The sequence below is a fragment of the Perca flavescens genome, chromosome 4 (genome assembly GCF_004354835.1).
Source record: "Perca flavescens isolate YP-PL-M2 chromosome 4, PFLA_1.0, whole genome shotgun sequence".
Classification (NCBI taxonomy): domain Eukaryota; kingdom Metazoa; phylum Chordata; class Actinopteri; order Perciformes; family Percidae; genus Perca; species Perca flavescens.
In genome coordinates this window covers 16826064-16845375 of record NC_041334.1, presented here as the reverse complement: position 1 = coordinate 16845375, position 19312 = coordinate 16826064, and the positions used below count along the sequence as shown (strand labels likewise).

General features: G+C 40.8%; 1 protein-coding gene across 1 annotated transcript in view; it reads left to right on the top strand.

Annotated features, from left to right (window-relative positions):
* Positions 1-19312, top strand: part of slc12a5a (solute carrier family 12 member 5a) — a 173315-nt gene extending 154003 nt beyond the window's left edge. The window contains exons 7-25 of the mRNA XM_028574778.1: positions 1904-2151; positions 3180-3391; positions 5012-5179; positions 5855-5953; positions 7313-7370; positions 7513-7687; positions 7830-7948; positions 8256-8354; positions 8458-8577; positions 9536-9640; positions 9936-10104; positions 10888-11083; positions 11634-11803; positions 12137-12268; positions 13168-13275; positions 13708-13833; positions 14394-14587; positions 15053-15186; positions 17155-19312. Of these exons, the coding sequence (XP_028430579.1) occupies positions 1904-2151; positions 3180-3391; positions 5012-5179; positions 5855-5953; positions 7313-7370; positions 7513-7687; positions 7830-7948; positions 8256-8354; positions 8458-8577; positions 9536-9640; positions 9936-10104; positions 10888-11083; positions 11634-11803; positions 12137-12268; positions 13168-13275; positions 13708-13833; positions 14394-14587; positions 15053-15186; positions 17155-17246 (2724 nt within the window). The 3' untranslated portion in view covers positions 17247-19312. The remainder of the gene's footprint in view (positions 1-1903; positions 2152-3179; positions 3392-5011; positions 5180-5854; positions 5954-7312; positions 7371-7512; positions 7688-7829; positions 7949-8255; positions 8355-8457; positions 8578-9535; positions 9641-9935; positions 10105-10887; positions 11084-11633; positions 11804-12136; positions 12269-13167; positions 13276-13707; positions 13834-14393; positions 14588-15052; positions 15187-17154) is intronic.

Genomic DNA, 19312 nt, shown 5'->3' with positions numbered 1-19312 from the left:
GCAAAAGTGCTATGATTGGATATGACCTAACAGATTAAATTATGTTAGTATTACATAAAAGATTTGGTTCCACGTTGCTTCGGTCCAAAACTGGTGCCAAATGGAAATTGTTCAATATGAGGCAAGGAGCCAAAAAAAACAGCAGCACAAAAACCAATCCCTGATGTCTACTGAGAATATGGGCAATCTTTCTTTCTTTATTTTATTTTATTTTCAATCTTCTCATTTAACTCTCGCCAGAAAAGCTAACAAGCGTCCTTCCCAAAATGTCAAGCTTTTCCTTTAACGTCTGTCATGATAAACCATAGATACTATATAATATAAATAGATTTTTCCAAAATGTAATTAAGCAGAATATAATCCAGGAAGAGTTGTTGATAATTTCTGACAGCAGAATGCTGTGCAGCTTGAATGCTGTGGAGACTGACACATCAGTGCAGTACAATTAATGGTGAATTGGCAAATGAACTGTGTGCTCCCAATAATAAGGGAACCCAGCAGTGCATCACTAAAGTATGTGCCACATGCCTTTTTTAAATAACGTTCTCCTTTAGTCTATTTTCCTCCTCAAAGCGCTTTGAAGCTATTTTTGCTCGAGCTGTGTGTTCTTCAACGTGAGTTCTGATCAGTTAATGAAATGCAGGGATCTTTCATCTCAGTCTTCATTCCTCTCCTCCACTACCTCCTCCTCTGACTTTTGTTCTCTACTCCTTCCAATGCAGTCCCCCATGCTGCATGGGCTATTGGGTAATTATGTAAATACTGCATTAGCAAGCGATCAACACACTGGCGGAGTAACAAGACAATTCCTTGAAACAGCTCTCATCACTTTGGTCCACTGTTATCAGAATACCGGAGTGTGTGTTTTTTTTTTTAATTTGTATTCTTCCGTTATTCTCCTTCTGGATGCCTCTAATGGATATTCAGAGTTTGATCATGCATGGAGGTTAATTCTGTCTTCTGGGTCAAAGCTGGCTTAGTTTCCATTGTAAAATAACAATCCCTGCAGAATTGTAAGAAGCGGATCTGGAGAAGGCTGATTTGAATATGTTTCATCCTTCCACCCAAGCCTAGAACACAAACTGATGTTGCTATTTTAGGAAGCTGGAACAGTTCACAGTGAAGCAGGAGATTTGTTTGCCTAGTGATAATGCTGTTCTTAGCATCAAATCACTTTCTCCAGCCAAATGACCAAAATGAGCCCCGACTCCCTGCTTGTTCTTCTCAGTTTTATTTTCCTCTTTATAGTGATTCAACTGTCTTGAGTGGAAACCAAATGATTATTTGAATAAAAGAGAAATTCCCATGCTTATGTAACAGCTTTGGCATGAATCATCTAAAGCTGATGACAGATACTGACAGGCTAATTAGGGGTTTACCGTTTTATATATGATGGGACTATTCTTAGATCGTTAAAGTGTAATAACGGCAGTTAATTTTGAATATTAATACGATGCTTGAGTTCTCTAATTAAGCTGAATTAAAATAGAAGAGCAGTATTGTATGTGCTGCTTCAAGCTCCAGTAGAGGACCGTTAATGTGAGCATCCCATGTTTCCACACTTCACAGAGTTGTCCTCCTTGCTCACCTCACACTTTTCTCACCTCTCTTTTATTATATTTCCCTTTTTACCCTTGGTGAGATTTATTAAATTCAGCAGTAAACAGTGAGCTAGAGGAGCAGGCTTGTGAAAAGCCTGAAATCTGCCAGTTTACATCCCCAGAGAGGCTAGGGAAGAGTGAGGAGGGAAGGTGGATGAGTAACACTCCCTAAACAACTACCACCAAGATGCCCTTTAGCAACAATGCAATTGTATGGAACTTTTATGAGAAAATTGCAGGTGTGATATCCCTTGTTATATACAGGTGGGGGGAGGAATAATAACTTAACCCTTCTACTTCAGATCTACATAGCACCCAAAGCGGCCATCTTTCCCCTGGAGGGCCTTGAGGGTGCTGAAGCAGAGGCTGCCCTGCTGAACAACATGCGTGTGTACGGCACCATCCTGTTGACCTCCATGGCCACGGTGGTGTTTGTGGGCGTGAAGTACGTCAACAAACTGGCCCTGGTGTTTCTGGCCTGCGTCATTCTCTCCATCCTGGCCGTCTACGCCGGGGTCATCAAGACCGGCATCGACGCTCCCGAATTCCCGTAAGCAGCGACAACCGAGACAGAAAACAGAACATAAGCACAGTTGCAAAATATATCCTTTACACAGAGAAACACACATGGGCACATTCAATACACGACTGATGTAGGAACACAAGCACACAACAGCCGCTAGGTTTGTGACAACATGTCACTACATTGGTTCGATGCTAGAAAGCCATCTGCATTGATTTGAAAGCTTGGAAATGAATGAAGTATGGGTTTCGTTTTCATTCAAATACTCCGCCTGCTTTGACATGCTTCCGTTCGTTCAGATTACTTTACAGATTACATGTGTTAATAAAACTACTGTACGTTCTGACCAGGTCCGGAGACCATTAGACTTCTAGGTTGAAACTGAGCGGGACCTAGCTGCTACACACTGAAACATAGTCATTAAAATGCTGATTCATGACGTTCAACCCACTTTAGGGCATTTTTAGCTCGGACGTGTTTTGACCTGCAAAAAGAACTAAATCAAAGCTTCCTTGCGAGAATATTGTTTGTGGTTTAAGTTTCTAAAGTATTTTATTTATTTTGTTTTGCTATTTAAATGATTTTGGTTACTTTTTTCTGTAAAGTGTTTGCACCATGAGTAGTCTACTAATTTTAAACTCAGGTCCATTTAAGGGTAAATTCAGACAGCTAGCTAGACTCTCTGTCCAATCTGAGTTTTCGGGTTGCATGACTAAAACAATTTTTGAACGTACACGTTCCACCAAAACAAGTTCCTACCCGAGGCTAGCACCGCCCAAGACAATTGTGATTGGTTTAAAGAAATGCCAATAAACCAGAGCACATTTTTCTCCCATCCTGGAATGCTGTGTGGACTAGCCAGACCCTCCTCCGCAGGGCTGTGGAGGAAGGTCTGGCAAAGCGAGACTATACCATGAGTGACCAAATTAATCAAATTGCTTGGAATCAGGTCAAATGACAGGCAGAATGTGGTATTTTGTGATTTAATGTATTATTATTGATATTGTATTACACAAGAAGTCAAAACAAATGTGTTGTGCTTTTCTTCTTTCCAGCGTATGTATCTTGGGCAACCGCACTTTGGTGTGGAAGTCCTTCGATGTGTGTGCCAAGACCGTTGAGACAGCTAATGGGACAGTCACCACCCAGCTGTGGCGCATATTCTGTGACTCACCTTTCCTCAACGCTACCTGCGACAAGTACTTTACAGCCAACAATGTGACTCAGATCCAGGGCATCCCAGGGGTCACCAGTGGAATCCTGGCAGGTCGGTTCATCCCGTTTGGATCTGCCTATATATAGTTTTCATACAGTGAGCACACAAATACAAGGCCATGTCTTTCTGTCTCTTGTCTTAATATGTTGCTGAATCACAGATAATTAGTGGTGTTGCCATTCTCTCCTCGAAGGTAAACGGCTTTGTCAAACTGCACTGCTGTGCAAAGGTGCCTGAGTGATTCTCTGTTGTACAAACATCCGTCTCCAGTATGAGCAGCTGCAGAAAAAAAGGGGCAGGGAGTAAATAATGAAATTATTAAAAGGTCCCATGGCATCATGGCTTTCAAACGAGAAAAGTGGCAGTTGGTCAAGGCCACACCCCCACCCTCTTTCCTCCTCAATAGCTACAAACACAGAAATGGCACATACTAAGGAAAGCTTATTGTGGGACTGGCTCTAGTGGCTGTAATTCTGCACCAAGGCTGAATTTCGGGAAAGAGACTTCAGATACAGTAGTAGGGGACCACTAAGGTCTATATAAAAGCATCCAAAGAGCACCATGTCATGGGACCTTTAAGGAAGGCTGTATATATTTTGTTCTAACCATTTACATCAATGTAATAAATACACTGACTTTGTTAAATTGGATTAGAATGTATTTTTACATCTCATATATAGAAAGAAGATATAGAAACATATATTGCCATAAAAAGAGTTGACTGTCTTTCCAGGAAATGTAGAAAATGCTGAAGTTTCACCAAAACAAAGCAGAAGAAAGTTATAGACCCTTATTATAGTAGCACTTACATTTGTCAGCCCAAGGCTACCTGAAACCTGAGGCTACAGAAAGCCCAAAGCTAGCTAACAGTAAGCCCTTTGTTAAGGGTCCACGTTTGAAAATCAGAGCCCGTATGGTGCCTGAAAAAGTATTCACCCGACTTGGAAGTTTTCATGTTTTATTGTTTTAACAAAAAGACCCTTTAATGTTAGTCAGAGACTAAAACCAAATTGTCGTCACTGTCGTTATAATTGTGTCCTATTAAAGGGGGGTGAATATTTGTTTTTTAATATAGATTACATTTTTTTTTAAACTGTAATTAATTTAGATCCATGTATAGAGATTGTTTTCAATTTGACCATGAAGTTTTGTTGTTGTTAAGTGTAAAAAAATAAAATTAAAATCTGTTAAATCTACGTTGATTCAATGCTGTAAAACAATACAACATGAAAACTTCGAGGTGGGGGATGAAAACTTTTTATAGGCACTGTATTTTAGTTTAGAAGATGCCTTTATGACTACAATGTAATCAACCTAACCGCAAGTTATACTAGTGATCTGAATACCATGTTTTTGTTTTTGGGGCTAACCCTAAATGGTCACGGTTCAAGCACTAGGTTTAAGTGGGAGACAACGTGCCCCATATTTGAACTTGAATTTAAGCCCAGGCCTTTTGGAGCCTAAAATACATTTATTTTTTGACCACTGCATAGCTAAAGTAAACCAGATAATCTTACATTTAGGTAAGTCACATCTAAAAATATGTTAACTGCTTTGCAATCTCGAATGAGAGCATGTTTATGTCCTTTTTTTTAAATCTGGTTTTGTCTACATGAAACATTCACCCGATTCTCATGTCTATTCTTCCCTACATCCCTCTCCCCCATCCAGACAATCTGTTTGGGACCTACTATGAGAAGGGGGATCTGATTGCCAAAAAGTTCACAGAGTCAGCGGAAGACCAGGATGACCCTCTGACCAACGCCAACCGCTACGTGTTGGCCGACATCACCAGCTTCTTTACATTGCTGGTCGGCATCTACTTCCCCTCTGTGACAGGTAAAAATCTTTATTTTAAAACCATAGACTGTATAATATTAATGGACAGAGCATGTGTGATGTCACCCATTGGTTTGTGGAGATCTGTTATGAGTCGTCGAGTTTGCCGTTACGGGCGCAGCCATCCTGGTTGGGGATGTTACGATTTTAGACGAGAGGGAGGAGTGAGGGAGGAGCCCTTACACTCTACGTTACGTTACACACTTTCACTGGCAATCATAGCCATGCCCGAAAATACCCCCTGCTTTATCACCGATTTTAAAATCAACGAGACCATAATAATCATTCTGTGTTGCAGAAGACTTAAAACTAGCAAATGAGACCATAAACTCATGAAAATGTTTACTGATGTAATAAATCAAGTGAGAAGTGGGTCACTTTCTCATAGACTTCTACAGAAACCGACCTCCTTTTGCAACCGCACGTGTCGCCCCCTGCTGGAATTCAGATAGAATGCAGGTTTAAGGCACTTCCGAATTTGCAGCACTATTGAAGCATTATTGGGACTTGTATTTCATTAATTCATTGTTCATTAATTTGGGGGGGAAGGGTTGTCTTGAAGTTTCTGTGTTATGCATGTATATGAATTCAGTGATATTCTGCTGCTTCTAACAGGCCCTGTGTTGTGTAAATCTCTTGACCTTGTTAATGTTTGCTTCTCGACTATCTGTTCAGGTATCATGGCTGGCTCCAACCGCTCCGGAGACCTGCGTGATGCCCAGAAGTCAATCCCCGTTGGAACCATTGCAGCTATCTGCACCACCTCTTTCGTCTGTATCCTCTCACTACTGCCCTCTGCAGGATAACAAGAGCCATTGCACAGACCGATTATTTTTCACATAATTTAAGTATTTAAAATGATGCCAGTTTTTTTGTCAAATATTATATCAGTGGAATAGTGTATTTTAAAACCTGCTGATCAGCCAGAGAAAACATAATAAATTAGATATACTTCCCAGGATTGTGTTACACAAATTCTAATTATGACCTTGTTTAGATTACATTAGATTCAACTGTATTGCCATTGCACAACAGTACAAGTACTGAGACAACAAAATGCAGTTTAGCATCTAACCAGAAGTGCAAAAAGTATATAAAAAGTGCAGAGTATATACAAAACATAGAATAAATAGAATGTGGAATAAACTGTTTGGACAGTATGAAACGTGCAGCTGTTACAGCAGGCATACTAGCCATCTAAAAGTACTTGATGTATTCCAGCCAGATTATTAGATCAAATTATATTTTAAACCCTGCGATGATATGTCAAACACCACGGGTCCAATGTTGACGGGACTTAAAGTGATGATGCACTGTGGTGCTTTGCTCTACTGTCACAAAAACACACTGATTGGCCTGCAGGGAGCACCATAATAAGGCCATAAATGCTAAAATACCATTCTGATTTTTGATTAGGGGTATTACATTGTTTATCTGATTGGTATGCCTGTATCATTCATGGAAGATGATGCTGACTCTCTTTTCTTAAATCATTTTGGCATGACTACTGAATCAGTTTGGTGTCACAGGTTTAATATGGGCAATTTCTTTTAACTCAAAGACTTCTGAGTCCTCCGACATGTTTGTATTTTATTGAATATTTAATTTCATCTGCTGTAAAATTATTGAACAGATGTAAAAGATGCTAGCACGGTTATGGCACATACTAATGTAAAACAAAAGATTACTGAGCTTAAACCAAAAATGGTGTGTGAAACGTTTGGCCTATTTACAGGCCTCTAACTCTGAAACATCCCTCTTGAATGTCTTCCATGTATCTCAAAGTAATCAGCTTGGGGTCTAAAATTTGATTAGACATCTAATCGCATCAGCAGGCTGCCTATGCAATCACAAGTTAATAAAGCAGAAGGAGGTTAGTTACAATGTCATTGATCTCTGATATATTATCTTAAACAAAATCGATTGATGTCTTCTCAGCAACCACAGTTGATTGGTTTATCAGATCATTAAGTGCATCTTCAAAGGGAAAGGTTTATGATTTTTATATTCATTTTCTGTGATCTTATCTAAGGAACATTCATGCCAGCTAAACAAATATCAAATATCCACCATATTAAAAACATGACACCTGTCTATGAAATACCTTTGCTTTCCTGATCCATAACTGCTCAGACATGTCCAGTGTGGTTCTGTTTGGTGCCTGCATCGAGGGTGTGGTCCTCAGGGACAAGTAAGTCCATCCTTGATTAGCTGAGAGAAACTTTCCCCTGAAATTATTCCTTCCATAATATGCTTGCTGTTAATAATACAAAAAAGAAAAAGAGGTTTGGGGTGTTTTGAAATGGCAAGCAACCTTGTCACATTTCCTTAAGGTTTGGAGAGGGAGTCCACGGGAATTTGGTGATTGGCACGTTGGCTTGGCCATCACCATGGGTGATCGTGATTGGCTCCTTCTTCTCCACCTGCGGTGCAGGGCTGCAGAGTTTGACAGGAGCTCCTCGTCTCATGCAGGCAATCGCCAAGGACGGCATCGTGCCCGCCCTTCGGGTAAGTCTGTCGACTTTTTTACTTTGTCATAATTTTCCCTTACTTTATAAGAACTTTACATGCTGGGACAAACAGCACTCTAAGCAGGCCTACTCTTTAAAAAAAAAACAGTGGTGTTAATGTTTCTGCATTGTCCGCGCAGATATTTGGCCAAGGAAAGGCCAACGGAGAACCCACATGGTCCCTGCTGCTGACAGCTTGTATCTGCGAGATCGGCATCCTCATTGCTTCCCTGGATGCGGTGGCTCCCATCCTCTCCATGTGAGAACTGAACTCTCTAATTTACTGCCATTTTTGAAAAACCAACTGTGGGAGATTTCAGAGCAGCCAGTCCCCTGCTATTCTTTAAACAATTTTGCATATGCCAAATTTTATGGGCTCAGGATTTAGCTCATCACACAAAAGGGCAGGCCGCTTTTCTGCTCTAGCAATATATCTAAACTACCAGTGAATGTTAAGACAACATACTCCTTGGAAAGCAATCAGGGTGTAATCACCCAATTATGGCACAAAGGACATAAGAAGATCATTGTTTTAAATTGAGTTTCTGTGTTTCTGTGTCCTGCAGGTTTTTCCTGATGTGCTACATGTTTGTGAACTTGGCCTGTGCTCTGCAGACACTGCTAAGGACTCCAAACTGGAGGCCCCGCTTCAAGTTCTACCACTGGTCAGTTCAGCAGCTACTGAGACAAATAGCAGCTGAATCTTTGGTAATAGATTTTAAATGTGTCTCTGTGGGCATCTATCTTACTGTCCGTGTCTCTATGCAGGGCTTTGTCCTTCCTGGGGATGAGCTTGTGTCTCACTCTGATGTTCCTCTGCTCCTGGTACTACGCCATTGTCGCCATGGTTATTGCCGGCTCGATCTACAAGTATATAGAGTTTGCAGGGTAAGTGGAGCGCAACCCCAGGAGAGATTGGATTCGCTGGCTGCCTTTGGGTTTTGCTGCTTGTGTGTGTGTGTGTGTGTGTGTGTGTGTGTGTGTGTGTGTGTGTGTGTGTGTGTGTGTGTGTGTGTGTGTGTGTGTGTGTGTGTGTGTGTGTGTGTGTGTGTGTGCTCGCGCGTGCATGCGTGTGTGTGATACGGAGTTTCTAACTCCAATATTTTTTGTTCAGGGCTTTAAAGGGAAATTAATTCCACTTTTTGTTGGGGCTCCTGTAACTCATGTGAGGGGTGCTGATGTCCTAGCAGACCACTTTGTGTACTGTAAGAAACATGTAGCTACCATGTGTTATGCATAACTTCCTACTTATAAACATGGGTGGATTTTGAGACAACTGGCCAATGGGCACAGACATGTAAAACGCCCCCTCACCCTTCCTGTATAGGAGCAAGACCCCCAGACTTAAAGAGACACAAAGCAATCACAAACGATGTGGCTGCATAGTAGTTTTGCATCTCTTTCAGCGATGTTTTGCAGATGAAGGTTCAAAAACTATAGCGGCCTTCCTACCACAGCAGATCCACACTGACACTCACTACTACACACTATACCAATATTATAGGAAACCAGCAAAAAAAGCCTGAGAGGAGGGATCGGTTTTCTTAAAGTAGTGCCTGTGCGGCCCGCTCAGTAATCCATCCACACTTATAATGGAGTAATACCAAGCCATGCACACTGAGTATTTAAGTGCTGTGATTCCCTGTGGTGAATGACATCATGTTAACTTGACATTTACCAGTGATGCCTAATCCTTTATCACACTGCATTATGTCAAACTGTCATCTAAAAGTTGTTTCACTGTGCTGACTGTATCACTGTCACTTTTTAAATTTAGAATGAAGCTGCAAAGCTATTGTTCATGTTTTGATTGACGAATATTGATTGGCGCCTGTCCGTGTCACAGTGCGGAGAAAGAGTGGGGTGATGGGATACGAGGTCTGTCTCTGAGCGCTGCACGTTACGCTCTCATGCGGCTGGAGGAAGGTCCACCGCACACCAAGAACTGGAGGTACACATTGTGTTGCTTTACCGTGGTTCTAATTAACAGAGAAATTAACATCATGTCTGTACATGTTCAGCCATTCTTTTACACACAGCTTTCAAAAAAAGAAAACTATTTGTGAATTCCTATTAACACATCAACCTTGTATGCTGTTTTTCTTTTTCTCTCCTTCCCAACTAGGACTTGTACTTTACCCACTCGCCCATTTATTTCCTCACACCTTTATTTGATTCTTTATCGCTCTCCCTGCCCTGCATTTTTTACCCTCGACTTTTTTCTGCTTTCTCTCCCCTCTCTTCAGGCCCCAGTTGCTGACGCTGGTTAGTACAGACGCAGAGCAAAATGTGGAGCAGCCTCGTCTGCTCTCTCTGACCAACCAGCTGAAGGCAGGCAAAGGTCTGACCATTGTTGGAACAGCTCTAGAGGGCACCTACCTGGAGAACAGCGAGCAGAGCCAGCGTGCAGAGAAGGTAGGGAGCCCTAAAGTTTGAAAAAACCCACACATAAGATAAGATTAATGCATAAAAATCCAGATGATAAAAAAAAGAACAAAATTTGTTAAATTCTGTTCTTCTGTGGAAGATCATTTATTTCATTAAATTGGATCACAGACAGGAAACCTCACGTAGCTAGCTGCCACAGATATATACTTGAACACAACTTATACTTATCACGGTCAAAAGACAATGTTTGTTTTAAAATCTGGGATATTTGAAACAGACATTGCTTTCACCTTCATCAGGGGATTTGTCTAACCTGGGATTCTCTATGTTCTGTTTAGTGTACAAATCTGTATACATATATGGGTATTTATATATATATATATATATATATATATATATATATATATATATATATATATATGTATGTGTGTACCTACTAATATTCATGTCTCTTTTTATTATAGTCGTTATATTTAACAATGGGACTTACCTACAGTCACCACTGGAACTGGAAGTCTATCTAAACTTATGTCATATAAAAATGTATTCATTTTTCTCAGTGATTAGGCAGGATGTAAATAGTAGTGATCAAAGGGTAAGGGAAGGCAGTGATCAGACACAACGCAATTACAAATGAAAAACAAAAGGACAGGAAGGAGGGACCATTTGCATTCAAGCCAGAAAAGACCCACATGGCACATAGTTGATCAAGGGGCCAAGCCAGTAGGGGCTGAAAGCTGGTCCCAGATCTCACTATTATTACATTATCAAAAAGAAGGTATTCTTATTCTTCGTCTTTGGCTTTTCTAGGCGCTGCGCAAACTGATGGAGACTGAGAAGGTGAAGGGCTTCTGTCAAGTGACCGTGTCCTCGAACCTGCGTGATGCCACCTCCCACCTCCTCCAGGCCAGTGGGCTAGGAGGCCTGAAACATAACGCTGTGCTGGTATCCTGGCCACGCAACTGGAGGCAGGGAGACGAGCACCAGACCTGGAGAAACTTTGTTGGTGGGTCCCTGGGAAAGCAAAGAAACCAATAATCCCATCCAAAAGCTTTGGCTCTGCCTAAGGCAGATTCTGGGGTAGTGTTGGAGTGGTGCACTTCTCTAAGCACTAACTGCAGGCTTTTTATCTCGAGCATCGCTCCCGAAGCATCTCAGCAGGACAAAATCCCTACCGGCTCCAGCTTTTCAGCAGCTCATCCTGCTACTTAACCTCTCTGTTGAGGGGACAAGTGACGCAAAAAATCAGTACAGCATGAAAGAAAAGAATGAATATTTGCCAATGGACAAAAGAATTATTCATGCAAAACGATGCAGTAACAGAAACATGCCAGTTCAGATCATAAACACACATGTATTATAATCATAGCTGATCAATGTCAAAGCTCCCCATTGAGGTCAACCACAGCCAATTAGCTACATCAAGAAAGCCTTGCAAAAAACGAAATCCGAAAGAATATGAATAAATCCTGTCATGATAGTTTCTATAATGAAGACAATTTGTAGAAGTAGTAATCACTAACACCTCTGCCTCTCTGTATGTGTGCGTTCTGCAGAGTTGGTCAGAGAAACCACCGCTGCTCACCTGGCTCTGCTTGTCCCAAAGAACATCTCGGCCTTCCCGTCCAATGGAGAGCGCTTCACTGAGGGTCACATCGACGTGTGGTGGATTGTCCATGATGGAGGCATGCTGATGCTGCTGCCCTTCCTTCTCCGCCAGCACAAGGTACGGCGCAACAGTCATTACTAAAAAAAAAAAACATTTCAAGTACACTACAGTAAAATCAAGAAATAAAGCAAAGCATGGTCTAGATTCTTACAGACAAAATAAACACCTGATGTATGTCATATCCCGTCATCCTTTCATAATATTTTCTGTAATGTTCTTTTAAGACGTTCATTTTGCAGTTTTAATACTCTGAGATGCAGCTCAGAAATAGTTTCTGTAGTAGAATTATGTAGGTTTTCATAATTCTAAACCGGTAGATTTGCCAAAACCAACATAAAGTAGTCACAGATTTTTCTGTGAGGATATGTCAGCAGTGTTTTTGCTGCTCAGGTTTGGAGGAAGTGCAAGATCCGCATCTTCACTGTGGCCCAGTTGGACGACAACAGCATCCAGATGAAAAAAGACCTGACCACATTCCTCTATCATCTCCGTATTGATGCCATGGTGGAAGTTGTAGAAATGGTGAGTTTTCTCAAGACTAGACTGACTTTTTATATATCTGTGACCACTTATGTCAGAATATAACTAATAATTAATCTCAGTGGAGCTGGTTACATAATTAGATAACCCAGCGATGCCTCAGGCTTGGTGCGAGATACAGCATGAAATACAGTGTGTGTGTGTGTGTGTGTGTGTGTGTGTGTGTGTGTGTGTGTGTGTGTGTGTGTGTGTGTGTGTGTGTGTGTGTGTGTGTGTGTGTGTGTGTGTGTGTGTGTGTGTGTGTGTGTGCGTGTGTTAAGGCATCAGTATTCTACAGCAAAAGTGCTCGTCAAATTGTTGTACAGTCTGAAAAACATGCTCTCCCCTCATCTCACCTACATTAGAATTGGGGTGAATGCGTCCGCCATTTTTGTATCTTTTTAAAACCAACGTTCAGACATTCACGCCCACTTGATGAAGCAATAGGATGGGTATGCGGAGGTGGGAAAGTAATACATTTTCTCTTTTAAGCCCTTTTTTTTCTTAATTTCTTCTTCATTCTTCACACTATTACTCTTGTCACATTTCCGCGTGCACAACCCAGCGCAACACCATGAATGCCTTTGAGGAAAGATTGTCCGAACGTGTGTGCTGATTTGCCAATTTGTATGATTCACCGTGTCTCACTCCTCTCTAGAAAGGCACGCTTTTCACCCTGCCTCCAGGTGTGGCCATTCAGAACAGATATAACCACATCTGCTTTGAGAAGTGGTCGGTGGACACGTCATTTCAACTAGTTTATGCTTGTGTTGCAAGCATATCTCATCCAGGATTCAACAGGAACAAAGACAGCGTCACGCATGAGGGATTTGGCTTTGAATATTCTGTTAAATGGATGTGAAAAGCACAAAAAAACATTTTCATTCATTCTTTCACCTTAGCATGACAGTGACATCTCAGCCTACACTTACGAGAAGACCCTGGTGATGGAACAACGGTCGCAGATGCTTAAACAGATCAACCTGAGCAAGAATGAGCGTGAGAGAGAGGTAAGAAAGTTTGCTTATGTCAAAGTTTTGTTGTTTTGAAATGCACTCAAAGATGCACACATAAACTTGACATGACTTGACGGGCCGACTTGGCATGGCTCAGCATGATTCGACTTGACTTGACACATAAGCCCCTCTGGACAAAAGCATATCTACGGTTAAATCGGCGCAGTGGGACACCATATTTACCCTTTCTATCAGCGTTAACTACAGCCACAGCAGCAACTGCTTTGCTTTTGTGAATCACAGTTTTGACAGATATTGAAAATAAAAGATGTTGATGTCAGTGTTACTATTATTAGCTCCTCCAAGTTCTTTGTAGAACTTTAAGATTGCCTGGTTCTCCACATCAGTACATTTGCAATGAAACGATCCTCAAATCTCCACTCATATGACTCCTACCTTGCTTTTTCTTCATCTGTATCTTCACAGATCCAGAGTATCACTGATTCATCCCGCGGGTCAATCCGCCGTAAGAACCCGGCCGCCGTGACCACCCAGCTGAGCGTGACCGAGGACCCGCCAGCCGCCAGCAAGGAGGAGAAGCCTGAGGAAGAGGTAGAGCACAGCCGACCCCAGTTTGAAGTGTAAAGATCATTTGTGTGCTCACATGTAGGTGATTTAACTCAGCAGATTGAGCCGGGGGATAAAACCAGGCACTCTGAGGGGGTTGTGATTTATTTTTCTTTTTTTTTTAAGTTATAAAATGTCTTGATAAACAAAAACTGGATAACATAGTAGAACACAACACACGGTAAATGACAACTAAAAATAAAAGTGTGTTGTAATAGAAATACTACAACTCTATAATTTTAAAGGAATAGTTTGACATTTTGGGAAATATGCTACAGAAGGTATAGTATTCCATTGAACCGATTGCGTCAAACCACATAATATGCAGACTAAACAAAGTAATGCTCCTTAATCACACTTCTCTTCCCTCTCCCTCTCTCAAACACTGTGGCTCTCTGTGACTTTGACCTGCATTCCTCTAAATCCACCTCAACCGCGCCTCTTTCAACCTTCAATGTAATGTACATGTAAATCCACATCCGTCCTCTCCTCCTCTCGTCTCATAGTCAAAGTCGGCCTCTTCCCCTGTGTCCCCCCCTGCCCAGGTCCAGCTCATCCACGACAACACCACCCCAACCAGCCCCGCAACCCCAGCCACCCCGCTGACCCCCGCAGAGGAGGCCAAGAGCCCCGGGGAGCAGATCCAGCTGACCTGGACTGAGAAGTGTGACGGTGAGCCGGCCAAACCGCCTGGCGCAGCCACACCGGAGGGCATCAAAGACATCTTCAACATGAAGCCGTGAGTGCTTTAAAATGCTCATTGAACCTGTTGTAAAGGTGAAGTACCTTCTTGTTCCTGACCAAAAGAGCCTTGGGTCTTTTATTTTTCTGTACAATGTAGCACCAAAGAGGTCTGCCAGAGTGCTGTGGAAGGATTTATAAGGTTGTTTTTTTTAGCAGAGCTTAGATTGGGTACACTAAAAAAGCATTCCCATCTTAGTACTGATAATCATATGTTTCTCTTCTTGCCATGCTGCAGCGAGTGGGAGAACCTGTAAGTATTGAAGTCCCTATAAACCTCATTCAGTCATACTGACAGTGTTGGCCACATGAGCAGATGAAGATGGAATACTTGTTGTGTGAATGAGCCTCTGTCACCTCGACCAGCTTAGTATCACAAAATGCTTTGTAACATGCTCTGAAATATCACTTGATCAGCGTAAAACAGTTTGACCTTATTCTCTGTTGCTTTGTCTCCCCTCAGGAACCAGTCCAATGTGCGGCGTATGCACACAGCGCTTCGGCTGAATGAAGTCATCATCAAAAAGTCCTCAGAGGCCAAGCTAGTCCTCCTCAACATGCCCGGGCCACCCAAAAACAGGACAGGTGACGAAAACTGTATCCTTTACCCAGACAGAAGGTTTACTGAGAGGAGTTACTGATAGAGACAGAGCTTTCAAAACACAAGTAGGACGCTTCCATTACTGTTGAGTCACTTGCATTCTTTCAAATATCACGATGCCATAAAGGCAGCTCGAGATAGCTCAGAGTTTAAAATTTAATACGAAAAAAGACTGGAGGCCTAAAGTGCAGTCAAGTGAATCTGTATTAGTTTTTTTTAATCTGAAAACTATCCTCAGGACTTTCAAGAAATGAGGGACGCTCAAATACACTGGGGGGAAAAACCATCATCCCTGTAACAAGGAAAAAGCAAACATTTATGTCACTAATATGAAGGATTCATATAGAAGACTTTTAGATCAAAGTTTTTTTTTCCCATTTTTGCACTATAAATATAATGAACGGATTTGTTTGTAAATTGACATTCAGGTGGTGTGAAAAAAAATCAAACCTTTTAGTGGCGCTCTACAGATACAATCAAAATCAGTTTAAGCCTTGAGGCACTTTCCTGCTTCAGGAATAAACCTGTATTTTGTGTTATAAGCAATAAATGGTAAGTTAATTTACTTGGTTTCAGGAATAAAAAAATATCACTGTCATTTGTGATCAGAAAATAGTGTAAATAGGCAGTGGAGGCAAATAACTAATTAGGATTTATAAGCAGACAGTGTCATTGCAGGCAGAAGATAGACCTTTGAAATAACATTTGGAGGTGATATTTTAGTTTTAATTACTCTTTTAGCACACTGCAGTTCAATTGAAATAGATTTTTTGTCAGTTACAGTTCAGTAAAACTAATTATGAAAGATGTTTGATGTTGAACAACAAATGTTTAAACAAATAAATAAAGAAAAGCTCCAGGTATAGCTCACCAAGATGAGTTGCCGACTCAACAGATACTTCATAATCTCAGGTGGAAGGTTCAAATCCTACTTCTGTATTGAGAATTTTTCATTTTCAGTTTTATTTTCGATGTGAACCATAATACAATATCGAACCAGCACACTTCTAGCTTCGCAAATAGCTCAGCAGGCTAAAGTGTGGGTGATGTAATGAAGATTTGAGGTTGAGGGTCCAATTCTCTTAAAGGAGCGTTTTAACTTTTTTTCTTTCTTTTTTTGACATACTATGACTTTTGTATGTTTTTTTCAACATACTATACTATGACTTTTTTACGACTTTTTCGACATGTACCTGTGGAAACTCAACAGGTACTTCATAATCTCAGGTGGAAGGATCAAACCCTACTTCTGTATTGAGAGTTTCTCATTTTCAGTCTGTTTTATTTTCAGTGTGAACCATAAATACAACATCGAACCAGCACAACTACATTGTGACTTTTTATTTGACTTTTTTTCAACATACTATATAACTTTTTTGTTGATACGATTTTTTTGACATACATTATGACTTTTTTATAACTTTTTTCTACATACTATAATATGCCTGTTATACAACTTTTTCGACTTATACTATGACTTTTTTGACTTTTATCAACATACTATATACTAAGACATTCTTCACTTTTTTCAACATACTATACTATGAATTTTTATTTGACTTTTTCCATACTATGACTTATCATTTTTATGACAAACTATTCTATGACTTTTTTTTAAATACTATACTATGACTTTATGACTTTGTTTATAACTTTTTTTTTTCTACAGGTAAAAGCAAACAGGGCGTCTTAAAGCAATATTTTGACATTTTGGACAATACGCTTATTGGCTTTCTTGCCGACAGATGAGAAGATCCATACAACTTATATCAGGAAGTGGCTGCTCCTGGTCAAGAAAGAGTTTGGCATATAAACTCCCAGTCACAAGTTTTTCCCAAAATACTGAACTATTGATTTAAGTATTTTGTTTTGTGAAACCCAGTATTAGTGCTTGCAGTATATTATATATGTAAACAGGTATATTGTACATGTTTCTTCTAGTTTCTTTAACACTTCTCTCCAAGACATGGAGTTCCTCGAGGTCCTCACTGACGGTCTCAACCGGGTCCTCCTGGTCCGCGGAGGCGGCCGCGAGGTTATCACCATCTACTCCTGAAAGAGCAGCCCCCTCCCATGCCCCTCCCTCAGCCCTGTCCCTGTGTCAACCTTACTCCCACGCTCTCATCAACGCTGCTTCATCATTATGTTTTCTATCACCGCTTATTTCTGTAAGATAGTCCTCTCACACCCAACCAACAGCCCAGCTCAGCTTCAGCACCTCTCCTTCCGCTCCATCCCCAGCAGACCGATGAGCACTATCACACGCTCAGCAACTATAACTACTGTCAGCTCTAGACTCATTTAGACGCTATCTAGATTTGTTCTTGAAGAGACTTCTTTTCCTCGCTAGTCTTCGATCTACTGTAATAACTGGCATTGAGTCGGAGTCACTCTGCAAGGAGGAGGTGGTGGTGTTGGGTGTGGGTTGTTAAGCCGAGGTGTGAGCGTGCATGCATGTTTGTGTCTGTCTTTGTTTAAACCTTTGCATTCCTTATTGTTGGGTTCTTTTACTTTTTTTTTATTAATTTTTTTCAAATATAAGTGTGGCATAACAGCAGCAGCTTCTGCTTGAATAGGAGAACGAGAGCCTAACTGAAATGAGCTCAACGTAGGATTGTCTGTTTAGTTCCGTTGTGGTGATCGCACACCTCCCACAGCGCTCCAGCCTGTTGTCTTCTATGTGATTTATCTTTCAAGGCAAAAAGACACTGCTACCCACGGTCAGGACCACCAGCTGGAAGGAGAACAGAGTCCTTAAGTACGAACTGTGAAATTCACATTGGTTTTCGAAGAAGACTGAAAAGGCATGTGGATCAAACCTTCAGTATTATCTTTAACCTGATAATCCTTAGCATGGCGTCCTTATAACTGTGTGGGTGTTTCTACTCCACTTGTTGTGTTACCGCCATCACTGTCTTTCTACCTGTCCTCCTTTCAATTGATTTCTTAGTGGCTGTTCATCCCCTTGGCCACTGTTAGTGCCAAAAAAAATACAACAAGGCTAGCTTAGTTTGTAGAGATTGACACGTAATTAAAACTGTGAATAGTGCGTTTCCTACCAGAAGGCTGGTGTAACAATGGGGACAGTACAAACACCCCGAGGAGATTGTCAATGCCAGCACCCCTCGACTCTCGTGTGGATCACTGTAAATAATGTACAAGCTCTGACGCGTTGTTCAGTATGAGTGTAGTATTTTTGTGACATACTAAAAAGCTTCTAGTGGAGAGAAAACATTCCTTCGCTGAGAGGGACAGCTCAAAAACGCAGTTTTCAACGTTTATTTATCTATTTATTTATTGGATGGCATAGGCTCCTGTCACTATGGTAACCGTCATTGTAACCTCAACAAGCACTGCACCTGCACTGTCCGCCACTGTGCAACAAAGTGAAACTTTGATGAATTCATCAAATTCATTAAATTAAAAAAAACAAAACACTAAATGTTATTTTTTCATCTAGAGAACAAATATGTATTTATGTTTATAGACAAAACTTACACATATTAATGAAATAGTTGTATGTCATTTTGATTGTCACTCAAAGATATATTGTTGTTTTTGCCTAATTTAGATTACATTAAATGTGCCATATCAAAGTATTTTTCAAAGAGAAATAGTGAACAAAAATTCTATTGAATTAGAGGGAACAAAGTGTGCTACATAAAAGAAGGAAAACTGAGGTGTCTACATGAAACTAGTACGGTAACGATGACACCGTAGTTGGAAAGTCGCCCTATAAATGATAAAAGAATAGATGTTCGGAAGCTCAGATTAGAAGCCGGTATATCAGCTGTTACAGAATTGAGACTTTGAACATCTATCGATTGATTATTTAAAGGGTCAAGTCTAAATAAATGGAGAGGACAATGGCTTCTGTAGCTAGGAAACTCACATTGTCCACAAGACTGAACTCTATGCAGTAGACTCTCCAGTGAGATTTTATATCCTCTAGATTGGTTAAGATTTGAGCCTGACTGAATGACTGGTAAGCAAATCATATTTAGGTTCAAAAAGTGCATCTTGGAAGGAATGTGCAATAGTTGAAATCTGGACTCATGCGATCATCTTATTTATTTTTTTACACATATATTTTGTATATGTAGATTTCGTAAGTCTTTAAAA